Source organism: Pristiophorus japonicus, chromosome 4 (genome assembly GCF_044704955.1).
Source record: "Pristiophorus japonicus isolate sPriJap1 chromosome 4, sPriJap1.hap1, whole genome shotgun sequence".
NCBI classification, from domain to species: domain Eukaryota; kingdom Metazoa; phylum Chordata; class Chondrichthyes; family Pristiophoridae; genus Pristiophorus; species Pristiophorus japonicus.
Genome location: NC_091980.1, coordinates 33,648,648 through 33,671,415, shown reverse-complemented (window position 1 = coordinate 33,671,415; position 22,768 = coordinate 33,648,648). Strand labels below are relative to the sequence as shown.

General features: G+C 45.9%; 1 protein-coding gene across 3 annotated transcripts in view; it reads right to left on the bottom strand.

Annotated features, from left to right (window-relative positions):
- Positions 1-22,768, bottom strand: part of LOC139262034 (E3 ubiquitin-protein ligase SH3RF1-like) — a 159,194-nt gene that overhangs the window by 18,104 nt on the left and 118,322 nt on the right. For 2 of the 3 annotated variants that reach the window (XM_070877194.1, XM_070877196.1), the window contains exons 7-10: positions 21,944-22,084; positions 19,295-19,491; positions 15,916-16,256; positions 13,190-13,533 (exon numbers count right to left, since the gene is read on the bottom strand). In XM_070877194.1, the coding sequence (XP_070733295.1) occupies positions 13,190-13,533; positions 15,916-16,256; positions 19,295-19,491; positions 21,944-22,084 (1,023 nt within the window). The remainder of the gene's footprint in view (positions 1-13,189; positions 13,534-15,915; positions 16,257-19,294; positions 19,492-21,943; positions 22,085-22,768) is intronic. The other variant, XM_070877197.1, reaches the window with a different exon arrangement.

Below are 22,768 nucleotides of genomic sequence, written 5' to 3'. Positions count from 1 at the left end.
TGGACTCTGTTGGGCGGATTCCATCAGCGGCAATCCTTCTGCCCAAAAATTCAACCTCGGGTGCGAGAAACAGGCACTTGGATTTCTTGACTCGTAGGCCTACCCGATCCAACCGCTTTAGTACTTCCTCCAAATTACGGAGATGGGAGTCAGTGTCCCTGTCCGTGATAAGTATGTCGTCTTGAAATACAACCGTCCCCGGGATGGACTTGAGCAGACTCTCCATGTTGCGCTGGAATATGGCAGTTGCCGACCTGATGCCGAATGGGCATCGATTGTACATGAAAAGGCCTCGATGTGTGTTGATGGTGGTGAGTAGCTTGGATTCCTCGGTCAATTCTTGCGTCATATACGCAGATGTGAGGTCTAATTTTGAGAAAAGTTTACCTCCAGCCAATGTGGCAAATAAGTCCTCCGCTCTGGGCAGCGGGTACTGGTCCTGTAGGGAGATTCTGTTTATGGTAGATTTGTAGTCCCCACAGATTTGTACGGATCCATCAGGCTTCATGACTGAGACGATGGGACGTGGCCAGTCGCTAAATTCCATAGGTGATATAATGCCTTCCCGCAGAAGCCTGTCTAGTTCGTGTTCAATCTTTTCCCTCATCACATAGGGTACAGCTCTGGCCTTGTGATGGACCGGTCTAGCATCCTGTGTGATGTAGATTTTGACTTTGGCCCCTTTGAAAGTGCCCACACCTGACTGAAAGAGATGTTCAAATCGCTTTATAACTGTTGAGCAGGAGGTCCGTTCCTCTAATGATATGGCATGGACATCATCCCATTTCCAGTTTAGTTTTGCCAGCCCTGGGGAGCCTCCGGGGACAATCCACAGGGTAAGTCGGTTCACTGCCCCTTTGTGTGTGACAGAGAGCATGGCGCTGCCGAGGACTGGTACGATTTCTTTGGTATAGGTCCTTAGTTTGGTGTCGATACTTGTGAGTTTTGGTCTGTCGCTTTTATGTGGCCACAGTTGTTCAAATTGTTGAGCGTCCATGAGAGATTGACTCGCTCCTGTATCCAGCTCCATGTTGACAGATATCCCGTTGAGGAGGACCCTCATCATTATAGGAGGCGTCCTGTGTAGGAGCAGCGGCCATTGATCGTGTTGAATCGCTGTACATCGGTGTCCCGGGTACTGTCCCCACCGTCTTCTGGTCCGCTTTCCGACCCATCTGATTCGTATACCAGCCGAGCTGCCATTTTTTTGCACATGCGGGCCAAATGCCCTGTATATTCACAGTTCCTGCAAACAGCCTGATGAAATCGACATTCCCTTGACGAGTGCCCACCCCCACACCTCCAGCACTGACTGCTTGCAAAGAATGAGCTGCGTCTGGCTGATCTCTCTTGAGCTTCTCTCAGTTTGTAGTTGATTGCTCGCATTGTGGGTTAATGAGGTATGAACGGCCGTTCCTGTGGCCCTTGATGGCTTCTGGCGCCACTGCTTGCTGTCGAAAGCCTGTTCTGCCGGTTTTGTCTGTGTGTGGGGGTAGCAGCTTTTCTAATGCTTTGAACTCCTTGTTCCATTATTTCGTTAGATGTCGTACCTGCATTGTAAATCAACCTCGTTTCTTCTTCCCCCTACCAAGAATGTCTGTGCAATCAGTGCTGCTGCCTCTAAGGTCAAGTTCTTGGTCTCTATGAGCTTTCAGAATATGCCTGCGTGGCCTATTCCTTCAATGAAAAAGTCTCTCAGCATTTTTCTCCTCAGTTCATCGGAGAACTCACATAAACTAGCCAAACTTTGAAGATCCGCCACCAAGTCGGGTATGCTCTGGCCCACACAGCGTCTGTAGTTGTTGAACCTGTGTCTGGCCATGTGTAGGCTGCTCGCTGGCTTCAGGTGGTCTCTTACCAGTGTGCTCAATTCTTCAAACGACTTGCTTGCTGGTTTCTCAGGTGCCAACAGATCCTTCATTAAAGCGTATGTTTTCGAGCCACAGCTGTTCAAGAGATGGGCTCTTCTCTTGTCTGCCTTATCGTCGCCTAACCAGTCTTTGGTTACAAAGCTTTGCTGGAGCCTTTCGATAAAGTCCTCACAATTGTCTCCCGCATTGTACTTTTCATCTGATCCGTTGTTCGCCATTCTGTGGATTCTGTAATCCCGTAACTCGTCGCCACTGTAAAGTCCTGTCCCCTCAGTACAGATTCACACGAGGCATGCAGTGAAGTCAAGGTCACTCTGGACCTGCACCTTTTATTTTACAGCTCTGGAATGCTGCACTTGCCTGAGACCTGTGCTTATATATCTGTCTCTTGCAAGTGCACCCCCGGTGGTAAGGTATGCTGGTGGTTACAGGTCATATCTTATTACAGTCATGTATAGCATGTTGGAATACAGTTATATCTAATAATGTAAGATACATGACACCCAGAAGGTTTTTTCGGAGTGGTCACATATGCCGTCGTAAGAAAAATGTAAGTTGGCCAAATTTGCATAAATGTGAAAAACCGGCGTCGATGTCAGGTTACGCCCCCATGACGCAAAAGAAAACGAACCTAAAAAATGTAACTAACTGGCACACAATCTTTGGGGAAACTTGGATATTTTAATTTAGGCCCCAAAAAGTGGCACGCGGCAAAAAAACAGCACAGATCACTGGGGAAATGTTTTTAAAGTACTTGGATATGCAGTTGAAGAGCCGTAACCTACAGGGCTACGGACCAAAAGCTGGAATGTGGGATTAGGCTGGATAGCTCTTTGTTGGCCGGCGTGGACATGATGCACCGAAATGGCCTCCTTCCGTGCTACAAATTTCTATGATTCTATATGATTTACAACCAATAAAGTACTTTTTGAAGTATGGTCACTGTAGCCATGGCAACCATATTTTGCACACAGCAAGGACCCACAAACAGCAATGTGATAATGACCAGATAATCGGAAATGCAATAAACAGTGTGGAGGTTATTAACAGACTTCAGGAGGACATAGACAGACTGGTGTGATGGGCAGTCACATGACAGATGAAATTTAATGCAGAGAAGTGCAAAGTGTTTCATTTTGGCAGGAAGAATGAGCAGAGGCAATATAAACGAAATGATGCAATTTTAAAGGGGATGCACGAAGAGGGAGACCTGGGGGTGTTTGTACACAAGTCTTTGAAAGTGGCAGTACTAGTTGAGAAGGCTGTAAAAAATGCAGAGGAGGTTAAGGGGAGATTTAATGAAGATGTTCAAAATCATGAAGCACCCAGCAGCAGAAGGGTCAGTAGCCAGAGGACACAAATTTAAGGTAATTGTCAAAAAAAACAGAAGTGAAATGAGGAGATAATTTTTACTCACGGGCTGTTGTGATCTGGAATGCACGGCCTGAAAGGGTGGTGGAAGCAGATTCAATAATAACTTTCAAAAGGGAATTTGATAAATATTTGAGGGGGGAAAATTTACAGAGCAATGAAGAAAGAGCAGGGGAGTGCGACTAATTGGATAGCTCTTTCAAAGAGCCAGCATGGGTACAATGGGTTGAATGACCTCCTTCCGTGCTGCATCATTCAATGAATATTTGTTTTAGTGGCTAAATATTTTGGGGCCGAAAGTGTCCCTTTCCATAAGGCCCATGGCTATCTGAAAGCAGTGGCCACGGGTCGGTGCAGGCTGGCCGCCGAATCTCTGAGAAGGGGCCGCCATTTTATAAATTGACCTTCCTCGGTTTTGGAGCGGTGTAGGGGACTGCTCCGCCTGTTTTCCCGCCGATTCGTGCACGTGCCAACCCATTACCGACCGGCGGCGACCTCTTCCTGATATTGACCCATGGGAAATTGCCCCTTTTGTAAATTGCCCCGCAGGATCGGCGACTCCACCGGTCGGTGTCCCTGACAGCTCAAAGGGGCGGCCCTTAAAGGGAAGGTGGCACTGTTGGTGACTCCATGTTTTTTTTTGTCGGCCAACTGCTAGGTCGGGTTGACAATTATGGCCGTGGGTTCGGCCAGGCCGCCAGCAGGCAGCCTGGCACCCCCTCTTGGGTGCCAGGCCGGTGGCCCGGCTGGAACCCTCCCTGGTAGCCCAGTGTTTGCCACTAACGAGGCTGAAGTGTTCACAGCGTCCCTCCCCTTTAACTGAAGAGGAGGGGCGTTGTGACACGCCAGCGTAATGACGTCATCAGCGCGGCGCTGATGCCTTGCAGCGTCGGTTAGTCCGACCCAACCCCACTTCTGCCCCGCTCCGACAAAAATCACAAAGTGCTGAATTTCTGCGGTTTGGCCGCCCATGCATTGGGCCGGCCGGAACACTTCATAAGAACAAAAGAAGTAGGAGCAGGAGTAGGCCATTTGGCCCCTCGATCAATAAGATCATGGCTGATTTGATCCTGGCCTCAATTCCACTTCCCCGCCCGCTCCTCATAACCCTTGACTCCCTCATCATTCAAAAATCTGTCTATCTCCACTTTAAATATATTCAAAGGCCCAGCCTCCACTGCTCTCTCGGGTCGAGAATTCAAAAGATTCACGACCCTCTGAGAGAAGAAATGCCTCCTCATTTCCGTCTTAAATGGGCTACCCCTTATTCTGAAACTATGCCCCCTAGTTCTAGATTCCCCCATGAGAGGAAGCATCCTCTCTGCATCTACCCTGTCAAGCCCCCTCAGAATCGTATACGTTTCAATAAGATCACCTCACATTCTTCTAAACTCCAAGGAGTATTGGCCCAACATGCTCAACCTTTCTTCATATGACAACTCCTTTATCTCAGGAATCAACTTTGTGAACCTTCTCGAACTGCCTCCAATGCAATTATATCCTTCCTTAAATGAGGAGACCAAAACTGTACGCAGTACTCCAGGTATGGTCTTACCAACGCCCTGTACAGTTGGAGCAGGACTTCCCTGCTTTTATACTCTATCCTCCTTTCAATAAAGGCCAACATACCATTTGCCTTCCTGATTACTTGCTGTACCTGCATGCTAACTTTTTATGTTTCATGTACAAGAACCTCCAGATCCCTCTGTACTGCAGCATTTTGTAATCTCTCCCCATTTAAATTATAATTTTGTTTTTATTTTTCTTACCAAAGTGGATAACCTCACATTTTCCCACATTATAGAAACATAGAAAATAGGTGCAGGAGTAGGCCATTCGGCCCTTCTAGCCTGCACCGCCATTCAATAAGTTCATGGCTGAACATGCAACTTCAGGACCCCATTCCTGCTTTCTCACAATACCCCTTGATTCCCCTAGTAGTAAGGACTTCATCTAACTCCTTTTTGAATATATTTAGTGAATTGGCCTCAACAACTTTCTGTGGTAGAGAATTCCACAGGTTCACCACTCTCTGGGTGAAGAAATTCCTCCTCATCTCAGTCCTAAATGGCTTCCCCCTTATCCTTAGACTGTGACCCCTGGTTCTGGACTTCCCCAACATTGGGAACATTCTTCCTGCATCTAACCTGTCTAACCCCGTCAGAATTTTAAACGTTTCTATGAGGTCCCCTCTCATTCTTCTGAACTCCAGTGAATACAAGCCCAGTTGATCCAATCTTTCTTGATAGGTCAGTCCCGCCATCCCGGGAATCAGTCTGGTGAACCTTCGCTGCACTCCCTCAATAGCAAGAATGTCCTTCCTCAGGTTAGGAGACCAAAACTGTACACAATACTCCAGGTGTGGCCTCACCAAGGCCCTGTACAATTGTAGCAACACCTCCCTGCCCCTGTACTCAAATCCCCTCGCTATGAAGGCCAACATGCCATTTTCTTTCTTAACCGCCTGCTGTACCTGCATGCCATCCTTCAATGACTGATGTACCATGACACCCAGGTCTCTTTGCCCCTCCCCTTTTCCTAATCTGTCACCATTCAGATAATAGTCTGTCTCTCTGTTTTTACCACCAAAGTGGATAACCTCACATTTATCCACATTATACTTCATCTGCCATGCATTTGCCCACTCACCTAACCTATCCAAGTCACTCTGCAGCCTCATAGCATCCTCCTCGCAGCTCACACTGCCACCCAACTTAGTGTCATCTGCAAATTTGGAGATACTACATTTAATCCCCTTGTCTAAATCATTAATGTACAATGTAAACAGCTGGGGCCCCAGCACAGAACCTTGCGGTACCCCACTAGTCACTGCCTGCCATTCTGAAAAGTACCCATTTACTCCTACTCTTTGCTTCCTGTCTGACAACCAGTTCTCAATCCACGTCAGCACACTACCCCCAATCCCATGTGCTTTAACTTTGCACATTAATCTCTTGTGTGGGACCTTGTCGAAAGCCTTCTGAAAGTCCAAATATACCACATCAACTGGTTCTCCCTTGTCCACACTACTGGAAACATCCTCAAAAAATTACAGAAGATTTGTCAAGCATGATTTCCCTTTCACAAATCCATGCTGACTTGGACCTATCATATTACCTCTTTCCAAATGCACTGCTATGACATCCTTAATAATTGATTCCAGCACTTTACCCACTACCGATGTCAGGCTGACCGGTCTATAATTCCGTTTTCTCTCTCCCTCCTTTTTTAAAAAGTGGGGTTACATTGGCTACCCTCCACTCCATAGGAACTGATCCAGAGTCAATGGAATGTTGGAAAATGACTGTCAATGCATCCGCTATTTCCAAGGCCACCTCCTTAAGTACTCTGGGATGCAGTCCATCAGGCCCTGGGGATTTATCGGCCTTCAATCCCATCAATTTCCCCAACACAATTTCCCGACTAATAAGGATTTCCCTCAGTTCCTCCTCCTTACTAGACCCTCCGACCCCTTTTATATCCGGAAGGTTGTTTGTGTCCTCCTCAGTGAATACCGAACCAAAGTACTTGTTCAATTGGTTCGCCATTTCTTTGTTCCCCGTTATGACTTCCCCTGATTCTGACTGCAGGGGACCTACGTTTGTCTTTACTAACCTTTTTCTCTTTACATATCTATAGAAACTTTTGCAATCCGTCTTAATGTTCCCTGCAAGCTTCTTCTCGTACTCCATTTTCCCTGCCCTAATCAAACCCTTTGTCCTCCTCTGCTGAGTTCTAAATTTCTCCCAGTCCCCAGGTTCACTGCTATTTCTGGCCAATTTGTATGCCACTTCCTTGGCTTTAATGCTATCCCTGATTTCCCTTGATAGCCACGGTTGAGCCACATTCCCTTTTTTATTTTTACACCAGACAGGAATGTACAATTGTTGTAGTTCATCCATGCGGCCTCTAAATGTCTGCCATTGCCCATCCACAGTCAACCCCTTCAGTATCATTCGCCAATCTATCCTAGCCAATTCATGCCTCATACCTTCAAAGTTACCCTTCTTTAAGTTCTGGACCATGGTCTCTGAATTAACTGTTTCATTCTCCATCCTAATGCAGAATTCCACCATATTATGGTCACTCTTCCCCAAGGGGCCTTGCACAATGAGATTGCTAATTAATCCTCTCTCATTACACAACACCCAGTCTAAGATGGCCTCCCCCCTAGTTGGTTCCTCGACATATTGGTCTAAAAAAACCATCCCTTATGCACTCCAGGAAATCCTCCTCCACCGTATTGCTTCCAGTTTGGTTAACCCAATCTATGTGCATATTAAAGTCACCCATTATAACTGCTGCACCTTTATTGCACGCACCCCTAATTTCATGTTTGATGCCCTCCCCAACATCACTACTACTGTTTGGAGGTCTGTACACAACTCCCACTAACGTTTTTTGCCCTTTGGTATTCTGCAGCTCTACCCATATAGATTCCACATCATCCAAGCTAATGTCCTTCCGAACTATTGCCTTAATTTGCTCCTTAACCAGCAATGCTACCCCACCTCCTTTTCCTTTTATTCTATCTTTCCTGAATGTTGAATACCCCTGGATGTTGAGTTCCCAGCCCTGATCATCCTGGAGCCACGTCTCCGTAATCCCAATCACATCATATTTGTTAACATCTATTTGCACAGTTAATTCATCCACCTTATTGCGGATACTCCTTGCATTAAGACACAAAGCCTTCAGGCTTGTTTTTTTAACACCCTTTGTCCTTTTAGAATTTTGCTGTACAGTGGCCCTTTTTGTTCTTTGCCTTGGGTTTCTCTGCCCTTCACTTTTCCTCATCTCCTTTCTGTCTTTTGCTTTTGCCTCCTTTTTGTTTCCCTCTGTCTCCCTGCATTGGTTCCCATCCCCCTGCCATATTAGTTTAAATCCTCCCCAGCAGCACTAGCAAACACTCCCCCTAGGACATTGGTTCCGGTCCTGCCCAGGTGCAGACCGTCCGGTTTGTACTGGTCCCACCTCCCCCAGAACCGGTTCCAATGTCCCAGGAATTTGAATCCCTCCCTGCTGCACCACTGCTCAAGCCATGTATTCATCTGCGCTATCCTGCGATTCCTACTCTGACTATCACGTGGCACTGGTAGCAATCCCGAGATTACTACTTTTGAGGTCCTATTTTTAAATTTAGCTCCTAGCTCCTTAAATTTGTTTCGTAGGACCTCATCCCTTTTTTTACCTATGTCGTTGGTACCAATGTGCACCACGACAACTGGCTGTTCTCCCTCCCTTTTTAGAATGTCCTGCACCCGCTCTGAGACATCCTTGACCCTTGCACCAGGGAGGCAACATACCATCCTGGAGTCTCGGTTGCGGCCGCAGAAACGCCTATCTATTCCCCTCACCATTGAATCCCCAATCACTATTGCTCTCCCACTCTTTTTCCTGCCCTCCTGTGCAGCAGAGCCAGCTATGCTGCCCTCCCCTGATGAGTCATCCCCCTCAACAGTACCCAAAGCAGTGTATCTGTTTTGCAGGGGGATGACCACATGGGACTCCTGCACTACCTTCCTTGCACTGCTCTTCCATCTGCCAAATTTTTGCCCATTCACTAAGCCTATCTATATCCCTTTGTAGATTATTTGCGTCCTCCTCACAACTTGCTTTCCACCTATCTTTGTATCACCAGCAAATTTGGCTACAATACAGTCGGTCCCTTCATCCAAGACATTAATATAAATTGTAAATAGTTGAGGACCCAGCACCAATCCCTGCGGTACCCCACTAGTTACAGTTTGCCAACCTGATAATGAATCATTCATCCCGACTCTCTGTTTTCTGTTCGTTAGCCAATCCTCTATCCAGCTAACATTTTACTCCAAATCCCGTGAACTCTTATCTTGAGCAGTAACCTTTTATGTGGCACCTTATCGAATGCTTTCTGGAAATCCAAATACACAATATCTACTGGTTTCCCTTTAACCAGCCTGTTCGTTACATCCTCAAATAACTCCAGCAGGTTTATCAAACATGATTTCCCTTTCATAAAACCATGCTGACTCTGCTTGACTGCATTATGATTTTCTAAATGTCCTGTTACTACTTCCTTAATGATGGACTCCAGCATTTTCCCAAAGACAGATGTTATGCTAACTGGTCTATAGTTTCCTGCTTTCTGTTTCCCTCCTTTCTTAAATCGGGGTGTTACATTTGCGATTTTCCAGTCCGCTAGGACCTCTCTAGAATCCTGGGAATTTTGGTAGATTACAACCAATGCATCCATTATCTCTGCAGCCACTTTTTTTAAGACCCTAGGATTCAGGCCATCAGGTCCAAGGAATTTTTTCACCTTTAGTCCCATTAGTTTGCCTAGTACTTTATCTCTAGTTATAGTGATTGTTTTAAGTTCCTCCCTCCCCATAGTCCCTTGTTTATCTATTATTATTGGGGACTTTTAATGTCTTCCACCGTGAAGACTGATACAAAACATTTGTTCAAAGTCTCTGCCATTTCTCTGTTTACCATTATTAATTCTTTGGCAGTTTTGCATGCAGACTGCTGTCCGCTAGAGCTGGAGGTATTCATTGTGCACAATTAAATACCAGCTTTCCCCAGGACCTCTGTGATGATTGCTTCACTTTCACATCTCCTCTTGGCAAAGTTGTCAGAGACAAACTTGGCAAAGCTTAGCAAACCCAGGAGAGGCGAGGACCCGGGGCAGCACAGGCCAGCCCACACTGCGATATGTGTGCGCACTAGGCCCGTGCAGAGCAGGTCTCTTGGTTAATCCTTGCCACTGGACCAAGACCTAGCTCTGTCAAGCCGGTGTGGTGGCTGGTGTGCAAAAAAAATCCACGCACAGGTATCTTCCACCCCTTCAAGATTTAGTTCGGGACCTGGAATTTTAGATCCTTCATTAAACACCTGTGAACTTTTTGACGTGGAAGCAAGTCATCCTCGACTCGAGGGACTGCCTATGATGATGATGATGATGATTATTAATTCCTCAGTCTCATCGTCTAAGGGACCAATGTTTACTTTAGCTACTCACTTCCTTTTTTTATATTTCTTGCTAGTTTACTCTCATATGCTATCTTCTCTGCCTTTTTCATTTTTTAAGTCGTCCTTTACTGGTTTCTAAAAAAATTCCAATCCTCTGGCCTTCCACTGTTCTTTGTAACATTGTCTGCCTTTGTTTTCAATTTGATACCATCCTTTACTTCCTTATTTAGCCAGGGATGGTTAATCCTTCTCTTAGAGTCTTTGTTTCTCACTGGAATTTATATCTTTGCTGAGAGTTATGAAATATCTCCTTAAATGTTTGCTACTGCATTTCTACAGTCTTACCCTTGAATATATTTTCCCAGTCCACTTTAACCAACTCTGCCTTCGTACCTTTGTAATTACCTTTATTTAAGTTCAGGACACTAGTTTGAGACCTAGCTTTCACACCCTCAAACTGAATTTGAAATTCTACCATGCTATGATCACTCTTCCCAAGAGGATCCTTCACCACGAGATCATTAATTAATCCAGACTCATTACACATTATCAAATCTAAAAAAATCTGCTCCCTGGGTGGTTCCACAATATATTGTTCCAAGAAACCATCCTGCATACACTCTATGAACTCTTCCTCAAGGCTACCTTAGCCAATTTGATTTGTCCAATCAATGGAAGTTTAAAATCGCCCATGATTATTGCTGTACCTTTCTTACAAGCCTCCAGTATTTCTTAATTTTTACTCTGTCCTACAGTGGGGCTACTTTTTTGGGGCTCTGTAGACCACCCCCATCAGTGACTTCTTTCCTTTTATTTCTTATCTCCACCCAAACTGATTCTATATCTTGATCTTCTGAACCAATATCATTTCTCACTACTGCACTGATCTCATCCCTATTAACAGAGCTACCGCATCTCCTTTTCTTTTCTGCTTATCCTTACAAAATGGCAAATGCCCCTGAATATTCAGTTCCCAGCCTTGGTCACCTTGCAGCCACGTCTCTGTAATGGCAATCAAATCATACCCATTTGTTTCTATTCGTGCCGTCAACTCATCTATCTTGTTACGAATGCTTCACGCGTTCAGATATAGAGCTTTTAATTTTGTCTTATGTGTCTTATGTGTCCCTTCCTGCCACACTCTGGTTATCATTACCTATATTGCTACCCTGCACTTTTGCCTTCTCCTTTCTTTTTGCCTTTTTTAATTTCTGCTTACCGGATCCCTCCCCCCACCTCCCACCCCCACTATTTAGTTTATAGCCCTATCTAGAGCCCTAGTTATTTGATTCGCCAGGACACTGGCCCCAATGAAGTCCGTCCCGACAGAACTGCTCCCTCCTATCCGAGTACTGATGCCCAGAATTGAAACCCATTCCTCCCATACCAATCTTTGAGCCACGCATTTATTTCTCTCATCCTACTTACTCTATGCAAAGAGCGGTAGGTGCGACTTGTTTTGGGCGGTGGGCAATTTCGGGCCCTTTATTTTTAGAGATAAACATTGGACAGGATACCATGGAGAACTTCCCTGCTCTTCTTCACAATAGCGTCATAGGATCTTTTACATCCACCTGAGAGAGCCTTGGTTTAACGTCTCGTGTGAAAGATGGCACCTCCGCTAGCACAGCACTCCCTCAGCACTGCACTGGAGTATCAGCCTAGATATTGTGCTCACGTCTCTGAAGGGGGATGTAAACCCACAACCTACTGAAGCAGCGACAAGAGTGCTACCATTCATGCTACTTACTCTTTGAAAAGTGCTTTTATACTGCTGTGTTAGTGCCAATGGCTCCTGACTTGCAAATCTTGTGCATAAAATGTAAGAATATGGGAAAAGGACAAGGACTAAGTGGAAAGCTCTTTCAAAGCATATTGAATCAAATGACGTCCTTCAATGCTGCAAACTTCTATGATTCCAAAGAGAACGTGCCAGATTGGCTACGGCCGGTGGCCGGGTGAGAATTGTTCTGTTTTAGCAGGTCTCCCTAGTGAATTTGCAAAGTTTCTTTTGGGGGTTACCTCCAGCTGAGCAAAGCTGACACGTCGGGAACCAGTCCAGCTAACATGCCAATGTAGCAGCTTAAGAGAGAACAGATGGAGCTAACCCACTCTACATAGGAACACAGTTTAAAGAACTGTGTAGCTTCAACAAGATATAGGCCACCTCCTTCCACACATACAGACATGGAATAAAATTGCATAATTTGCTCAGCCGGTGATCCTCTGTTCAGGTACAGGTTCACGCAGCTTTAACTGAGTATGTGACCTTAGCGCAGGCTCCGTTACAATGTGAAGCACAGACTGTTGGATGGAGCAATCTTTCAATTTTTTTCGCAAAATGTTTTGTTTTAAGTCGTAAAACTACATGGTAAATTTGGTGACTGTTAGCGGTGATAAACAAAAATACGAAGAATCAGAAAAGGAAGAGGGGAAAGGAAAACTATACTTTATAAAAAATAGCAGGTAATGTGTTCAAGAGTGAAACACCTTCCTAGTGTCTCAGTGTCTGCCTTTATTTTAGTCACTTGGGTCACATTACAGCCTACTCCAGCCACTTGGTTCATATATAAAGCCTTTGGCTCAGTTTTCAGTGGGACTGATATGGGTGCTTGTGCATGAACTGCTGTCAAGAATGGTAGGAAAGGGCACAACTTGTGATCCCGAGGTAAAACATTTTCTGTCATGCATTTTAGCAACATAGGAAGGAACATAGGAACAGGAGTAGGCCATTCAGCCCCTCGAGCCTGCTCCGCCATTCAATAAGATCATGGCTGATCTGTACCTCAATTCCATTTACACGCCTTAGCGCCACATCTCTTGACAGCCTTACCTAACAAAAATCTATCTTAGTCCCGAAAGTTCCAATTGTTCACCAGCATCCACAGCCTTTTGGGGGAGAGAATTCCATATTTCTACGACACCTTTGTGGGAAAATAATGATGCATGTTACTCTCCTTTTTCATAACAGCCATTCTCAGAAGGATTGTTACCTGTTGAAGCACATTGAATGTGTTTGTGATGGCTTCGGACACTCTTCAGCAGGGGAGCTGTGCAGCGGAGATGGAGGGGTGCAGCGATAACAAGAATCCCAGGAGCCTGTCTTTCTGTGCACCGTCTGAACCGTCTCTTCATTTCCTATTGGACAGGAGCCAGCTCGGTTGTGAGAGATGATGGGGACATGGGGACCTCTGGCTTCGTGTAGAACTGGTTCTGCAGCGACCGGTTCCGGCTTTACCGAATTTGTAGGAGGGCTGCAGACCGAGGTGACTTGGAATTTGGGCCTGGTGGATGATGCAGCGCAGTGGGGGAGAAAAGCCCCTAGGCTGGTCTGAGCCTGAAAAAGAAACAATAATGTGGTTTTATTGCGAAATGGCCTCACTCTAGCTTAGCTTTCAAAGAATGTTTCTCTTTATCACAGTGGAAGAGGGGCTAGAACAGTCGTGAATCACCTTCCTTCCGACAACCTTTGTGTGATGCAATGACAAGGCCCAACAAAAACTGTATGGAGCCAAAATTGCCCCTCTCCTTAAGGCCTGCTACCACCACAAATCAGCGGCCACGCTGCGGAGAGGAGTGGCCGCCGACTTTTCGTGGAATGGCCGCTGCTAGCCCAATTGCTCTCCCGAGTCTTCCCGGCGGTGCCCCAATCATCCCCTTACTGCTGCTGCCGATCAGTGTTAAGCACGCCATCACCGTGCTCACCGCCGATCTAGCCCCCGAGTGGCGGAAAATCTTCAGCCGGCCCGGCAGTGCCAAAACAAGCTTGTTCCCAGTGGTCCAGTGAGGCTGTGGCCTTCTGCAGTGGCGGTGCAACCTCCCTTAAAGGGGAGGGCTCACTGCCGATTCCGCCATGTTTTTTTTCCGACCGACTGCCATGTCGTCCCAACAATTATGCCCCCAGGTTTGGCAGTCTGGCACCCCCTTTTGGTTACCAGGCCACTGGCCTGGCCGAAACCCTCCCTGTGAGCCGAAGTTTAAAAATTGCGAATGCTCTCCCCTTTAAGTGAAGGCGGGAGCCGTGGTGACATGGTGCCATGGTGATATCATCACGGCGGTGACTCCACGCCGCCCAGAACTTTCGCCCTTCAATTGCTGTCACCACTGCGTCTTTGCCCCTCAGGTGTAGTCAATGCCCCCATTTATACTGACTTCTAGATCAAAACACAAAAATACAAAGAGTGAAATTTTGCTAAAGAGTCGACCTGAACTGCAGCTGCAGTAAAAACCTTTGAAATGGGGTGGGGGTGCCTCCCGTTTCGGGCGGGGGGCAATTCCTACTCCCATATCTGGTGTCTGTCAAACACTTTCTGATTATTACTTTGCTTCTTTACTGCATCAGGTAGCTCATTTTCCAGTTTTAACACTGATGACAGATACTTAATTCATAGACGGATCAACTAAACTCAGACTTGTGCACCCCATAGCAATTGGCTCAAGACTGGCATCAGTAGAGACAATGAGATGAGATGCTGTTCCGATCCCTCAGCTATGAAATAATGTCTGCTGCGGCAAGAACTAAATAGAGAGAGACAGAAGCATCATGGAATTTTCCTGACATACCAGATTTGTATTTCCAACTTCTTCCCTCTCCCATGTGCAGATCTCCTCTGTTTCCCATTCGCCCTGCCCTTGGAGATATCAGTGGTTTGAATTTGCAACTCAACCATTTCCTCTTGTTGAGCCACAGACAGTCTGAACTCTCAATCTCCCACCTGGAAACATGGCCAATTTAAATTCACAGCTCCATTCTCTTCTTGTCCCTCTCATTCCATTTGGACATGGCAAACCCAAACTGACATCCACCCTGTTTCTTCTCTAACCCTTACTAACTCACATCTATTCCATTCCCCCGACTTTGAAAGCATGACCTATTTAAATTCAGACTTTGCCTGTTTCTCTTCTCCCGCCCTAAAGACAGCCAGAACCATGGCTGGGTCAAATTCCTCGGAGGAGGAATTCGGTTGCGCCTCATTTGGGGTGGTAACCCAGGCGGAGCGGTAATTTTAGCGCCTTGAAAAAGTTGGTGCCCTCCTCCCAGAAATTTGTCAGAATCGGTCGAAGAGCTGACAGGGGCACTAAATCAGCCATTGCACGCCAGAGCTGGGGGGGGCCATAACAAAAGTTTGGTCGGTAAATTTTGTGGACATTGTGCATGCGCCAAACTCTGATTCAGATCCCGGCAAAAGCCGAGTCTTAAAGGCTCGGCATAGTCATACACCCATTAAAGTTTTCAAAATCACTTGTTTTCAACCTGTACTGTTATGTCTGTCTGCCACTGCAAACTCGGAGGCTCACGCACCGGGCTCTGTGTAAACGTTGCACTGACTGTGACCTCCAAGGGAAGCGGTTCCTCATCCCTTTAAGTAGCCACCAGTTAACGACTCGGCAAGCCTGTACCGCCTGTTTTTCCAGACATCGTTTTTGGTGGCCACTAAATGAAGCGGCCACACCTAATTTACCAACCGGGGCGCAAGCGTGGGCATTACACCAGGGCAGGTGTCAGGATCACGTTGATTGTCAGCAGCTAGGTGCTACTGGTTTGCGCCCCCGGTGAGCCTCTAATGAATTTTCAGTCGGGGCGCTAAAAGCTGCGCTCCTGGTCGGTAACTTCTTACGCTCCCATTAACACCCGCTCTGGCCGTTAACGTTAGACAACCGAAAATCCAGTCCCTTGTTTTTCACACATCCATATTTTGATAAGACTAATATAACCCACCTTGTGAAGATTGCTCCTGTCCTCATCTCTATAGTGTGGGGCTGTAAAGTTTGACATTGGTACACATCCCTGGCCCACAGTTGTACAATTGGAAGCTTCTTGGACTTGCATTGCTGATGTTTTGCCGCTGGGAGACATTGCTGGGGCAGTGTTGCCAACGGGCTTGATGGGCAGGTTAGGTCTGTTTGTCCCAGCTACTGCACTGGAATGGCCAGCGACTGGGTGCAGAAGCTGATGGGATGCGAAAGGCTGGGCTTGAATGACGACAGCCGGAACAGACCTGCTATTTGCGCACTGAGACTGTACTGGAGGAACCGCAAGTGTTGGTCGCTGTACATTTACTAAAGGAACAAAAAAATATAGTGATTGAATTAGCTGTACATCTTCTGTCTAAACCACTGTAGAAACAATTCCAAATTAAATTATATTATTCCAAGCATGTATATGAGGACTGAAAGAATAGAAGGAAAGAAAGAACTTGCATTCATATAAGCACCTTCCATGACCTCAGAACATCCCACAAGAAAGTTGAAGTATAGTCACTGTTGTAATGTCGGGAAACATGGAATCCAACTTGCACACAACAAGGTCCCAAAAACAGCAATAAGATAAATGACCACATAATCAGTTTTAGTGATGTTGGTTGAAGAATAAATATTGGCCAGGATGGCAAAAGACCTTCTTGCTCTCGTTCAAATAGTGCCACACACATGAGAGATCAGACATGATCTTAGTCTCATCCGACAGTACTGAAGTGTCAACCGAGATTATGTGCTCAGGTTCTCAAGTAGAGCTTAAACCCAGAATCTTCTGGAATGGGGCTACATTTGCTGCACTAGAAGAGGCGGCAAGGGACCATAAAGGATAAAAGAGCCCCAAGGAAGATTGAGGCTTTTAAAGATAGCTAGATTCGAGGAAGAGCCCCTCTCCCTCCATTTCTTCGCACTGGGGCCCTCACTGCCACTATCCCAGGCCTACCTTCAGCGATAATGAGCAGATGGGAGGGAAACAGGATGGGAGGCCATGTCCATACTCCGTCAGCATTTACGTGGAGTGAAGGAGAAAGGGTAGGCTGCCATGGCTCTCGCGGGGGAAGGGGATGTAAACGAGATTGGGGAAAGGAGTTGTGAATTAGCCTCACCATCCTATTTTCCCAACATTTCCACTGGTTTCACGCTGGCTGTTGGGCAGAGTAATTGAAGAAAATCGAGCCACAGCCATTTCACAGTTGTTTGCTGAATAAAGCCTCTCCCAACAATGAGTAAGATCCCAGCCACATGTCAAGTTTGCAATTCCTGAGCAATTACTGGGCAAATTTTGCAGTGTAACAAGAGGAATCAACCAAGATTACTGATGATTTGCACATTGAATCAGACAGAGATAGAAATGAAAGCGAGCCATCAAACTCAGGCTACTAGGATGCAGAGAGACAAGTAGGCTACACTGAAATTGCTCTTAGAATGCACCATAGAGACATGGACTCCGAAAGTGATAGGATGCGGAGAGTCATAAAGCTGAATGCAATGTTACACATAGTAGCCAGGCATGGACTGTCAGACTGTCAGGGAGTAGAGTGAAACACTGACTGAAACAAATCTAAACATTTTCCCACTTTTTTAGTTCGGAGGTCGCGGGGGCAGGGGGTTGACCAGATCGCTGGTTGGGAGGGGGGCTTCAGATCGCGGGGGTGAGAGCCAATTGCGGGGAAGGAAGCAGGTTTGCATGGTGGGCCAGGAATAAGCATCTCTGCTCCTCTTGGCCCACATACAGTGCTGGATCTGACTTTTCTGAATAAACTGCACTCTCAACCAGAACTACAAAATAAACATGAACATTACCACAGAATTTAAATACAAAGTAACTGAAGCCTAACCAACTTAATTAAGCAATAGTAGAGGCAGTCAGAAAAGAATAAGTTCCTCTTGTTACAAATCGTTATAAAAATTAATAGGCCCTGAGGCAAGGTTATGATAAATGTGGGATGGAGTCTCCAAATTTGGTTAAAGTGAGTTTGAGGTCAAGCTCCTTCATCAGAAACCAAGATGTCTCCTTGGTGGCCATCTACCATATCTGTCTATAGCAACATAGACAGAAAGAAAATAACTTGCAGTTATATAGCGCCTTTCATGAATTCAGGACATCCCAAAGCACTTTATAGATGATGGTACTCTGATAGTGTAGTCACTCTTGTAATGCAGGAAACATGCAGCCAATTTATGCACAGCGAGATCCCACAAACAGCAATAATCTGTTTTGGTGATGTTGGTTGGTTGCGGGATAAATATTGGCCAGGACACCAGGGAGAACTCTCCTGCTCTTCTTTGAAGTAGTGCCATGGGATCTTTTATATCCACCTGAGAGGGCAGACGGGGCCTCGGTTTAACATCTCATCAGAAAGACGGCACCTCTGTGAGTGCAGCGCTCCTCAGTTCTAAAATTTCAGTCTAGATTTTGTGCACAGAGTATCCTGCAGGCTACATGTCAAGTTTGAATCCATTGTGGCTTTGAGTGAAATTGAAATATCACAGGAAGACTCAGAAAGAAACCTGAAGGCAATAGTAGACGTATTACTTACAATAGAGAATGTGGCAAAACAACTCAAAAAGCGAAATGAATGCTGGCATATAGAGCTAGGATAGCAGGGTACAAGTGTTCAAAGTTTATGCTAAGACTTCAAAATTCACCGGTCAGGGCACACTTTACATACTGATACAGGGAACGAAGTAAGGACATTGAAAATCTGGGAGAAAATGTTTACATCCAATGAAGTGAAGCAACTGTTGTAATGTAGGAAATGTGGCAGCCAATTTGTGCGGAGCCAGGTTCCACAAAGAGCAATGTGATAATGACCAAATAATCTGTTTTAGTGATGTTGGTTGAGGGATAAATATTGGCCAGGACACCAGCATTAATGGGTGTTCCATTAATGGCCCAATAACTAGTTATTGTGATTTGAAAACTGCAGCTTTAGTGGGTATGTGTGACTGTACATACAGCATATGTGCATTCTCCATAGACATATAACCAAACCAACAATTTTCATTGCATGGGGCCCATTCCAAAAGCTGTACTTAGTAAGGCATGCCACTCTCAACAGGTGGAATTGTTGTATCCTTTACTATTTAGTTAAAGGCATCTCAACAATTTCACTTTGCTTATTTTTATCCTGCTGTGTTTTCTCTCTTCTTGGCACAAAGGGGAAAACCATTAATGTGCGGGAGAAAAATGAGTAATCTGCAGGAACTATCTGGTTGTGATCTGGGGACACTGCAGACCTGGATCAAGTTACAATCGGAACAGATGCAGAGTTCAGCTGCACGATCGGATCCCTTCAGAACTTGAGTATTATCATACTGTACATTACTGTTAGTAAACTTACCCCTGTAACTAGTCCCGCAGATACGTCTTACCACTGTCCCCCTTGAAGGAACTGGAGGTGTTGTCACAGCAACTCGCCTGCCACTGGGGCTTATCTGTAAGTTCAAATTGGCCTCAGGTGTGGCTCCTCTTTCTTGGGTAATTGTCGATGTGGATAGACCATCAGAGCCTCTCCTCTCTGTGACTCCACAAGTGTTTCTGCAACACAACAACACTGTTTAGATCACTCCCATTGAAGACTCATTGGCTTCGATATTAAACCCCATCCCCCACCTCCACGTTGGACGGGAGAGGGTCGGGAATTAAATACGGGAACGCGTCCCCAACATGTCGCGCACATGCCCAACGCCTGTGGTAGCGGATATCGGGGCGTCTGAGCATCTGATTGTCCCACCGCGGAGAGGCGAGGCACTTCATTAACATATTTAAATCGGGCTCCCACTGTGCAATTCAGAGCCCAATTCAAAATTCACTGCTGCTGTGCGGGTTTCCATGGGGTCGCTAAACACGGCAGTGAAAGGGAGGCGGGAACTGCGGGTTCCACACGATAAGTGCCTTTTCCAGCACTCTTTGTGGATCAGGCGGAGCAAGAGTTCTCACACTAGCCTCTCAGGGAAGCCTTTGGCCTCCCGCTGCTTATCGCGGCCTCTCTCTTTGCCCTGCTCTAATGGCTGACCTTCTCCCACCTCCTGATTGCCCGGGACTGTCCCCAAGGATCCACAGCTGCAGCTTCCTGCCTCTGGCTTTCCCCTCTGGCTGTCAGCCAAGCTGTCAATTTTGGCTAGCTGCCGGAGGGGAAACGGATCCAAAAAATTATAATGATGTCCTGCCACTGAGTTCAACAGGATCTCTGCATCCCCGGCCTTGCCTCCCCCGTCCCCACCCCACCTCTCTGTAAACAACAGGGCCATTAAAAGAAAAAAGAAAAAAAATGATTTGCATTTATATATCGCCTTTCATGACCACCGGACGTCTCAAAGCGCTTTACAGCCAATGACGTACTTTTGGAATGTAGGCACTGTTGTAATGTGGGAAACACGGCAGCCAATTTGCACACAGCAAGCTTCCACAAAAAGCAATATGATAATAAGCAGATCACTTGTTTTTGTTATGTTGATTGAGGGATAAATATTGGCCAGTACACCTGCTCTTCTTCGAAATAGTGCCATGGGGTCTTTTACGTTCACCTGAGAGAGCAAACGGGACCTCGGTTTAACATCTCATCCGAACGACGCTCCTCCGACAGTGCAGCGCTCCCCCAGCACTGCATTGGAGTGTCAGCCTGGATTTATGTGCTCAAGGTCCTGGGGTGGGACTTAAACCCACAACCCACTGAGCCACAGCTGACACTGTACCACATGACACAATTCTGCCTGTAAAGAGTAAGACAAGTCAATTCATGGACAAATTTTCATTTAACTGATCAGCTCGATCCTCTTTCAGTAATCCATACTGGATTAGGCCTAACTTCAGAGCGAGCAAGATAGATTTACATAACTAGGAGAAGTTGTTGTGAGTTGCAAGGGGAGTTCAGGTAAGTGCCCCTTTCAGTTGTAAATATACTGTACAAGAAGTTGACCTCACGATGGTTTAGAGATTAGAAAATGGGAATTTCCTTGGAGCTGCTCCCATTCTACGGCTGTGACATCACTAGAGGTGTAACGGAATGAATGAAGGAGGGATGAGGAAACTAATTAAAACATTTTCAGTGTAATTAAATTAGAATTGCTGGGTTGTATGGACCTTCCTCAGCTAATGAATAAGGTCTAGTGACTTTTGAACAATCGTAGATGTACAAACAACAACAACTTTGTATTTATATAGCTCCTTTAATGTAGTAAAATGTCCCAAGGCTCTTCACAGGTATATTATGTCAAAAATGTGACACTGAGCCACATAACAAGACAATATGGTAGATGACTAAAAGCTTGGTTAAAGAGGTAGGTTTTAAGGAGCGTCTTGAAGGAGGAAAGAGAGGTAGAGAGGTGGATAGGTTTAGGCAGGGAGTTCCAGTGCTTAGGGCCTAGGCAACAGAAGGCACGGTCACGAATGGCTGAGCGATTATAATCAGGGATGCTCAAGTGAGCAGAATTTGAGGAGTGTAAATATCTCGTGGAGTTGTGAGGCTGACAGAGATTACAGAGATAGGGAGGGGCGAGGCCATGGAGGGATTTGTAAACAAGGACGAGAATTTTGAAATCGAGGTATAGCTTAACCGGGAGCCAATGCAGCTCAGCAAGCACAGGGGTGATGGGTGAGCGGGACTTGGTGCGAGTTAGGACACGGCCAACCAAGTTTTGGATGACCTCAAGTTTAGGTAGGGTAGAATGTGGGAGGCCAGCCAGGAGTGTGTTGGAGTAGTCAAGTCTAGAGGTGCAAAAAGCACAATTGTTTTTGTGTTGCAGTGGTTCAACTTGAAGCAGTTGTGTACCATAAATAGGACAGTCTTCTGTTTAAATATATATATACATGTATAAATATGTACTAGCCACAGGCTGAGGGTTAATTTTTCTCTTCAATGTTGAGATAGGCAGTAAGCATTAAAAACAGTATTGTTCGGTGTTATTACTTAGCATGAGTACCCACTGTTAACCTTAATCAGAGATTCCCATCTACACTAAGAAAAATAGTCAAGTGACTTATTAATTACCTGCTAACAGCCCCAGTGTAACTGCTGGACAGATTCTCAGCTTTGCTTATTTGCACAGACATCCCTCTGATCCATCCTTCTGGAGACATCCCATAAACGCGAAACATTTCAGCCTTCCGTGCTTCCAGTTCTTCTGCTCTTCTGATTGGAGATGAGAATAAAGTAACACGCTTAGTGGGAGATCATCAGCGGGTGACAATGAGACAATTCTCTTGGAAGGGGAAGAGATTTAAGGTGATTGGCAAAAGAATCCTTGGTGACATTAGGAAAGCCTTTTTATTACAACGAGTAGTTTGGAACTAGAATGCACTGCCTGGTAGAGTGGTGGATACAGATTCAATAGTAGCCTTCGGAAGGGAATGGATAAATACTTGGAGAAAAAATTGCAGCGATTTGGGGAAAGAGCGGGAGAGTGGGACTAACTGTACTTGTTCTTCGAAAGAGCCAGCACGGACTCGATGGGCCGAATTGCCTGTTTCAATGCTATGTTATGCGATGATTTTATGGTCTGGAAATTCGATTAAGCCCAAAAACACGCGATGCCACCGCAAGCCAAAGTTGAAGGCTACCCAGAACAAGAGCGCAGGCAGCACCGACCGGTATATTGGTGCTGCCTGCTGAATTAAATGAGCGTAGCGCAGAAGCTCCTGTGCAACGTATTCTTTCCGGCGTTAACATCAGCAGGACGCCGAAGGTCGAGTTTAAAGAATCGATGCGGTGGTCTCAGGCCGTCACCTATTAACAGTGACGGTTCTTGGGCTTTGCTGGGTCAGGAGGTATCAAGTCCGCTAAGGGCCCTCGTAGGGTTGGAGCATTGTGTGTTGT